This window comes from Lithobates pipiens, unplaced genomic scaffold, assembly GCF_037356315.1.
Source record: "Lithobates pipiens isolate NorthernLeopardFrog02 unplaced genomic scaffold, aLitPip1_a1.2 Scaffold_1, whole genome shotgun sequence".
NCBI lineage: Eukaryota > Metazoa > Chordata > Amphibia > Anura > Ranidae > Lithobates > Lithobates pipiens.
In genome coordinates, this window is record NW_027507685.1 from 118764424 (window position 1) to 118774011 (window position 9588).

The following is a 9588-nucleotide window of genomic DNA, read 5'->3' on the forward strand; positions in this document are numbered from 1 at the left end:
TCACCCCGTACAGGTGAGAATCCCAGACTCTCTACACCTTCTCTTTAATTGTCTCCATTAAAGAGACCACAACAAAAACAATGAAGACACATATGCAAATATTAGTTAATTTTATGTTGCTAAACTTACTTTTGATAAGTACAATTGTCTAGGAATTATTTTATGATAATTGTGTAATTTTTGCAGGTGTTGGTGTCATCAGCATGAAAAGAGCCTATCCTCTGTTTCTTGGATCTAATATTGGTACCACCACTACAGCTGTGTTAGCGGCCTTAGCCAGCCCCGCATCTTCCCTAAGCGAATCAGTGCAGGTATGATGTCGTAATTGATGTTGTAGATGTTGTAATTCCTTGCTTGCATTGAGGAGTTTAAAAGGCTGCCAACATTTTATATAACTGCTCTTTCTCACTTGTCTATTAGTCAGCCAGAATATTTGTTCCCCCGCAGCTCTCCTTCTTTTGACTTCTTCTGGCTGTATAGTGTAATTGGTGGAATTTAAAGGGAGGAACTAGTGAGGACTGCGGGGGACAAACTACTAAAGGCAAATCCACGTTGCACTGAAAAAAAAAAGGAGGAACTTGCTATACTAACTTTATTTAGTACAGTGATCTACCCGCCGACCTATTGTATTCTGACAGGGGGACCATCGGCTGTAAGCGCTGATCGGATGTCGGTTGGCTACTGGTTTTCCAGCATATCTGTTCAACAGAAGCCGGACAGGCTATTGTACACATTAGCCAAATGTTGGCCAGTTTATTTTGAACTGGTCAATACCAGACGATATGAAGCCTTTAAATTAATTATCTACTAGATATATATCAATGCACAACTCGATTCTTTGCTGGCCAAAAATGATCATGAATTTGAAACAGCCAACCACTAGTTCTTCTGGGTCAGATGAGCTGAAGACTGAGCTGTATTGTCTTTGATCCACCTTGCATAATATAGTGAACTACTTTATAATATATCCATCGCATGATAAGCAGTCTGAACTACTTTTGATTACACACTACTGTTAAGGATCTCAGAAAATATGGCCTGACATTTGTTGATTATACAATACTTTCAACGTTAGAGAGGTATTAACCCCCCACCAACCACCAATAAAAAGGTTATAAATTGCAGCTTACCAATCCTTAAATGTGGTGGCTGTTTTAGCTTTTTTTAGGCTTTTTTTTCTTTATTTATACCTGGTAATCCAGACAGTAACACACTTTCTATCATAGAGAGGCTCCACTATCTACGAAGGAGCACTAGAGTCACCAGTCAGCGGCATATTCTGGAGAGGGTAATGCTGGATGGACTAATAGCTTTAGATGGACTTTATATAAGTGACTACAAATTAAAGTCTAACTTCAGCTAATACCATATTTTTCGGGCTATAAAGCGCACCGGGTTATAAGGCACAATATCAAAGATCGACTGCTAACAGGTATATTTTCATACATAAAGCGCACCGGGTTATAAGGCGCATTAAATGAAACAAAACTCTGATAAGTCAAACTTTATTCAACTCTTTCACAATGACTCTTAACATTGTTTAGTTGTAACTCACAAAATACAAAATGATACACTCACTTTTTGAGTTTATTCCTCTACCACAAATCCATCAAATTCTTCATCTTCAGTGTCTGAGTTTAACAGTTGGGTGATTTCAGCATATCTCTTAACAGGAGCCATTTTTGGGGCAGTGGGTATGGAAAGTGAATGAATGAATGCACACACCCTAATGTTGCGCACAGAGCTGTACGTATTACTCCAGGAGGCCCTGACTACGATGGCCATAATGCTCAATCCATCAAGCAGTGCAGCTTCGTAGTTCACCAAGGCTGTGCTAAAACATTTTGACAGATTTTTGAGCGCCGTGTTCCACATAAAATCGGTTCTAGGTCAGAAAGCACAACCAGAATTAATTCATACATTAGGTGTGCATTTAAAGGCGAACTATCGTTTTTTGAGAAAATTAAAGTATTTTAAGTGCGCCTTATGGTCCGAAAAATACGGTAATTTTTAAACAATTACAGAAACCTTTTTTTTTCTTTTTTGGGATAAAGGTTTTACATAAATTATTAAAAGCTGACTGTTGTAAGCACCACTGTGAGTGTTAAATTGTTTGTCTTAACCATATGACTGCATCATATACTGCAGGTAATAACGTTGAAAAATATAAAGTAATGCAACTTTCTCGCTAGGGGGAGAACCTCTGGGGGACTCCATAATAGAAAAAGATCTGGCATACAATGCCAAGCTGCAGTAAGCAGAATATTAGCATGCATTAAAAAGGGAATTTACTCAAGAGATAAAACTATAATTCTACCACTTTACAAAACTCTGGTGGGGACGCATCATGAGTATGCTGTCCAGTTCTGGTCATCAGTTCTCAGGAAGGATGTGCTGGAACTGGAGAGAGTCCAAAAAAGGGTAAAAAAACTAATAAGAGGACTGGAGGACCTCAGTTACAAGGAACGACTACAAGCATTAAACTTTAGATGCTTGAGAGGAGATTAGATAGCGATTTACAAATACCTCAAGGTAATTTTAGCATAGAAAAAAAACGATGGGACTTAGTGGAATTGGAGGAGAAGAGGTTTAACCTTAAACTGAATAGGGGGTTCTTTACTGTCTGTCAGAGAGGTAAGGGTGTGGAACTCCCTTCTACAATCAGTGGTGTCAGCCAGGAGTGTTGATAGTTAAAAAAAACTCATAGATGGGCATCATGGAGAACGCATTATACAAGGGTATGGACAATGGTATTGACATAAACGCACACATCCACACCCACACAGGTTGAACTGGATGGACTGGTGTCTTTATTCAACCTTACCAACTATGTAACTATGTATATTAGTGATTTTGCCTTTATTACCACCTAAAGCTTATGGAAAAACAAAAAATATTAATCTTTTTAACCTAGTATTGAGTATTCACAACTCGCCTCTTTGAAATCACGGGCCGAATCATGGGCAAATCTGCCCGCGATTCAAAATGCTTGGGTATGAATGCAGCCTAAATCGTAATTCACCTAACTCTCCACATTTTAATTATCCCATGAGCAATTCAAAATTCTTTGGTAGTCATTCTCAAATAAATTATTCAATTGCAATGTTATTGACAACTTTCTGGCTACCAAAGTATGTTACAATTTGTAGTTCCAAAGACACCTGTGTGAACTTTAGCACAGGAGATAATGACATGGATATCTCAAATGTTCCCAATAAACCTTCAAGTACTGAACACTGAACAGATATTAGCCTATAAGACAGATAACATCGATGAAAGGAATTATGCAGTTTTATCTTAATATCTCGATAATTATTTAACCCTCTTCTTATTTATTCTAGGTGGCATTCATTCATCTTTTCTTCAATCTCAGTGGCATTCTTCTCTGGTATGTTATCCCATATCTTCGTATACCGATCCACATAGCCAAAAAATTTGGAGATATTACAGCAAAATACCGCTGGTTTGCAGTTCTATACCTTCTCTTGAGCTTCCTTATCCTACCCCTGGCTGTTTTTGGCCTGTCTATGGCCGGATGGATTGTGCTAGCTGCTGTCGGAGGTCCAATTCTGGTTGTCATTGTTGCAGTTATTATCATCAATATTCTTCAAAAGAGGTTACCAAAATATTTACCATCTTTCCTGAGGAACTGGGATTTCCTGCCTCTTTGGCTACACTCTTTGGCACCCTATGACAATTTTTTCTTTGCCATGTGTGGATGCTGTTGTAAAAATTGCTCTCAGCACAGAGAAGAGGAAGAAAAATCAAAAGAACCTCTTACCCGGAATGACTTTCCATCCCTTGAGACTTACTGCTATGACAATCCGGACTTTGTTCAATCCCAGGAGCTATGAGGGTACAGCCTTACACCCACATGGATCTATCAGGACTCAAACTCCCTCTTTTCACCAGCCCTACCCTCAACTATTTATGTGAAAGAAAACACTTTATTTTGTATTTTGATATAAATTCATTATATTTTTTTGTACATAATATGGTGCTCTGTTCCAGGACAGAAAGGCCAAAAAGTCAACTGTAACCTGTGGTTCGACCAGATCATGTTAAACTGTTATATTCCCTTAATACCCCACAAGGGCCAGCTGTGATAATTAAAGGTTTTCATTGCAATCTGCACAGGACTGGCACGGAGCCATTTTTTCCTTCCTGTAGAAAGTAGTCTTTGTTTTTTTTTTTTTAAAGCCATCTAAATTGAGTTAGGGGAAAGCTCCTAGATGGAAGTCATATTGGTCAATCTCAAATTAACTGAGCCAGTAATCTTAGGTTTTTCAGAACATTTTGGGTAATAATGACTATATTAGCCTCTGATTATTGAATTATAACAACTAATGTTCCAAAAAACAGAGAAATTCAGTCAAAAGGTAATATGAGCTGAGGGTCTCTGTAAAAATAGATCATGTTGATGTGTATGAAGACCTTAAATTCTGATTGCATGCTATGAACGCCACTTCTGTGCTAATCAGTGGTGGATACAAAATGGCCTTCCAATGGTACGCTTATAAACTTTTGTTGATGTAGAACACATTTATCCATTTGTGCTCAGCATGTAAGAGGTTTATTTACATTTTTGTCAGTGTTTTAGCAGTTCACTAACTTTTTGCACAGTATGCTACACCTGTCACTCTAAGAGCCTTAGATTGACATAGATTGCTTTCAAACTTTACATAAATAAAAACAACACTGGTAAAAAAAACTATATGAATGTTTCTCAATTATTTATGTCTATAGAACAGAATGGAGTTTTATAAAAGCAATTAAATCAGGGGCGGACTGACAACTCATGGGGCCCCCGGGCAATAGGAGATTATGGGGCCCCTGGGAAATAGGGGAAGATTATGGGGTCCCTGGGCAATAGGAGATTATGGGGACCACAGGCAATAGATTATGGGGTCACACAGTATACACACACATACATACATTATACACACAGAGACACACAATATACACACACAGAATACACATACACACACTGAAAAGGTACTGGAGAGGCGGGGCAGATATAATCTTGGGATTTAAAAAAAAACACAGATTTTTACATACTGTCCCTGGTTTTATTGAGGCTGGCAACCCTGAGGGGGCCCCTTAGTGGCATGGGGCCCTCGGGCAGTGCCCAAGTGCTAGAATGGTCAGTCTGCCCCTGAATTAAATACACAGCTATAATACATACAGTAGATCTGCAGGCAGATCTGCTTGGCGGAGTCCGTCTTGTCTGCAAGGGGCCTTAGTAAAAAAACGTTTAGGTCTGTTTAGCCAAACTTGTGATCCAGACATTCCTGTCAGCCAGCATAGCCTTATCAGTGACTCAGTTTTCTTTACTGCAGTCAGGCAATATAGCTTGATCATTGATAGTCCCCCAGCTGACTGATTGGACAGTGAAGGAGCATCACCACAATGAGAATATAATCAGTCTGGTCTGCTCTGCCCTACAGTCAGTAAGCCCAGTCAGTGATAGTCTGACAGCTTTCTGCAGTGTATTAGAGCATAGCTCCCAACTGTCCCTGATATGGAGCAAAGTCCCTCTGTCCCTCTTTCCTCCTCATTTGTCCCTCATTTTGGCCTGATCTATATAGTTGTATATAAAATGCACTTTTTATCTTTCAAAAAGTGTTTCCCAGTGCTAAACCTTTCATCTAAAATTCTAAATTGCTGCATTTGTCAATTTCAAAAGCCAATATAAAGGAATAGTAGTGGTAAAAAAAACACTTGTGGATTCAATTAACCTTTTTTTTTTGTTATGTCCCCTTTAAGGGGGATGTCCTATGCCTACATACGTTTGCTAGTAGGTGTCCCTCATTCCCATCTCCAAATGTTGGGAGGTATGTATTAGAGCCTGATTGGCTTAGAGGGTTGCAGCTTCCAGTCTGAAAAGATTTAGAGACATTTTGGCACTTGGAATTGCTGCATATACATTTAAAGTGGTGTTGCCACCAAAAAATAAAAAAGTGATTAAAAATCTTTAAAAAAATAAATAAAAATAATTGGAAAAAATAATTTTTTTTACTCACCTCTAAATGCCTGTTGCTAGGTGGTCCTTCGTAGTGTGCCTTCTTCCTTACCCGGGCTGGAGACATCACTTCCCCTCGCGCCGCACAGTCATCTGGGACCTGTCACGTGTCCCAGATGACTGTGCGGCATATCACGGCGCCCTGCGCCGCACGCGCTTGCGCAGTGGGTGCCCGGCTGTGAAGCCACAGCCAGGTGCCCACAGTACGAATGACGGTGCAGCAAGCGGAGTGGGGAACAAGGGGGGGCTTCGTTCCCCCGCATCGCTGGACCCTGGGACAGGTAAGTGTCCAATTATTAAAAGTCAGCAGCTGCAGTATTTGTAGCTGCTGACTTTAAATTTTTTTTTTTTAGGGGCACCCCACTTTAAGTACATTGTAAAAAAAAAATCTATACATGACTAAATTAAATGGTGATCTTTCTATATTTGCTTGGAGTTATATATGGAGATCTATGCAGTCCTGCCACACATTAGCTAGTATTGTAACCTAAATTTTGTGAAAAAACACATCTATCTCCCTTTCCAGCCAGCCCCTTCCCCCTTTTCCCTAAAATGGATAGTAAATAAGCAGCAATAGACTGATGAGGTAATCTCTCTGCACTCTTCTCCTGTCAGCATGTTTCTTGACAGTACATGTGAATACAGCACACCTGGCTGGACCGAAATATTGCTTTCCCTCTTACCCTGTACATAATGCTGTTATATAAAAAAATATTTATTTATTTATTACAGGTACTTATATAACGCCATCAATTTACGCAGAGCTTTACATTCAGTATAAATTGTACATTCACAGTCCCTGCTCTCAAGGAGCTTACAGTCTATAGTCCCAATTAGTGATGGACGAACTTCCGATGGGACGTTTCGCAAACGCGAACCGCGAACGTGGCCAAAAGTTCACGAACCGCAAGGTTCGCGGTGGACCCCATTGACTTTAATGGCAGGCAAACCTTGAAAAACCTCCAGGTCATATTTTCAGCCACAAAATACTTACTAGCTGTGCACACATAGTCCCACAACATGGACACTGATATAACAAAAGTATTAAGTGAATCTGGGATCGACAACGACAAGCATTCTTTTTCTATCTGTGACATTTTGACAATTCAGGAGCGCATGAAGGCCATGGAGAAGAGGCAAGGTCAGGGCAGGCTATGAAAGGGGTGCAGGAGATAATCAGTGCCACAGTCAGGGCAGCGCAGTCCTGTGCCAGTGTCTCAACCTGTGCTTGAGCCCCTCCCTCTGCCCGGCCCTTACCCCCACCTATGCAGGGCTCCACTGCGGTGGTCCGGAGGTGCCAGTCCAGTGCTGATCCTCGGCCATGGTGCTGGCACTGCCTGCTGATTGGCTTCTCCGCTGCTATCTCCCTCACTGCCTGAAACCAGCAGTGTGATAGAGACTGAGCACTGACACCAGCACCGTGATAGAGAGCACTGACACCAGCACCGTGATAGAGAGCACTGACACCAGCACCGAGATAGAGAGCACTGACACCAGCACCGTGATAGAGAGCACTGACACCAGCACCGTGATAGAGAGCACTGACACCACACCAGCACCGAGATAGAGAGCACTGACACCAGCACCGAGATAGAGACAGAGCACTGACACCAGCACCATAATAGAGAGTACTGACACCAGCACTGAGATAGAGAGCACTGACACCAGCACCATGATAGAGAACACTGACACCAGCACCGTGATAGAGAGCACTGAGACCACACCAGCACAGAGATAGAGAGCACGGACACCACACCAGCACCAAGATAGAGAGAGAGCACTGACACACGCACTGAGATAGAGAGAGAGCACTGACACCAGCACTGTGATAGAGAGCACTGACACCAGCACCGAGATAGAGAACACTGACACCAGCACCGTGATAGAAAGCACTGACACCAGCACCGTGAGAGCACTGACACCAGCACCGTGATAGAGAGCACTGAGACCACACAAGCACCAAGGTAGAGAGCACTGACACCACACCAGCACCGAGATAGAGAGAGAGAACTGACACCAGCACCGAGATAGAGAGAGAGAACTGACACCAGCACCGTGATAGAGAGCACTGACACCAGACCAGCACCGTGATAGAGATCACTGACACCAGCACCGTGTTAGAGAGCACTGATACCACACCAGCACCGAGTTAGAGAGCACAGACACCAGTATTGATACCAGCAACTCGCTGACACCGCTCAACCTCTTCAAACAGGAGGGTACGGGCATATAGTACGGTGTGCTTTTTTTGTACAAGGAAGTGAGCCAAAGGTAGAAAAAAGATCCGTGTGCTAGATTATATAAATCGTTTATAGAGTTATGCATATAAATGGTCTACTGGTCACATGTGTTGAATTCCTCCGAGTAGGGTTGCCACCTGTCCGGTTTTGACCCGGACAGTACGGGTTTAGGAGGCTGTGCCCGGGTTTCCCTCTGCCTCACACCCGGACAGCTGACAGGGGTACCATGGGGCCTCCTTTTACGAGCCCCAGCACACAGGGGGACCTGGACAGCAGGGGCATCGGAGCGGCGGGCGGGGGGAGCAATTACAGAGCAATCAAAACATATGGGAGAGAGAGGCGACAGACAGCTGCTGGTGCGGAAGGTTTTAATAAAATAAATGCTTAAAAGCAAACAATCCACTCACTCTCCATGTCAGAGCTGTATATGTCAGTCTGTGAAGTTGGACGTCCCATCCCCCCCTCCGATCTGCTCTTATCACTGAATCGCTGGAGGAAGCCGAGGATACAGAGCTGCGGGGAGACTGCAGTGAGCTGCCAGCCTGGGATGCTGTGACCAATCGGAGCATTCCAGAGGCTTAACCACGCCTCCATCATCAGAGGCTGACAGTTCACATGAGTTCACATGAGTTTCCCGATTCAGTGATAAGAGCAGCGTGGAGCGGAGGGGAGGATGGGACAGCCAACTTCACAGACTGACATATACAGCTCTGACATGCAGAGTGAGTGGATTGCTTTTAAGCATTTATTTTATTAAAAACTTCTGCACCAGCAGCTGCCTGTCGCCTCTCTCTCCCTTATGTTTTGACCCTTCTGTGTTTGCCACCCCCTCTGTAACTGCCCCCCCTCCTCTGTAATTTCCCCTCTCCTCTGTATTTGCACCCCTTTCATCTGTAATTGTCCCTCATTTCTCTGTAATTGCACCCCTCCTCTGTATTTGCACGGGCCCCTCCTGTCACACCGCACCCCCTCCTGTCACACCGCACCTCCTCCTGTCACTCTGCACCCCATCCTGTCACACCGCACCCCCTCCTGACACACCGCACCTCCTCCTGTCACTCTGCACCCCCTCCTGTCACACTCTGCACCACCTCCTGTCACTCTGCACCCCCTCCTGTCACACCGCACCTCCTCCTGTCACTCTGCACCCCCTCCTGTCACACCGCACCTCCTCCTGTCACTCTGCACCCCATCATTTCACACCGCACCCCATCCTGTCACATCGCACCCCCTCCTGTCACTCTGCACCCCCTCCTGTCACACTCTGCACCCCCTCCTGTCACACTCTGCACCCCCTCCTGTCACTCTGCACCCCCTCCTGTCACA

General features: G+C 43.5%; 1 protein-coding gene across 2 annotated transcripts in view; it reads left to right on the forward strand.

Annotated features, from left to right (window-relative positions):
- The window catches only part of LOC143973962 (sodium-dependent phosphate transport protein 2C-like), a 40613-nt gene extending 35901 nt beyond the window's left edge, over positions 1 to 4712 (forward strand). For both annotated transcript variants that reach the window (XM_077474894.1, XM_077474903.1), the window contains 2 exons: positions 187 to 311; positions 3342 to 4712. In XM_077474894.1, the coding sequence (XP_077331020.1) occupies positions 187 to 311; positions 3342 to 3854 (638 nt within the window). In that variant the 3' untranslated portion in view covers positions 3855 to 4712. The remainder of the gene's footprint in view (positions 1 to 186; positions 312 to 3341) is intronic.
- Positions 4713 to 9588: the final 4876 nt, after the last annotated feature.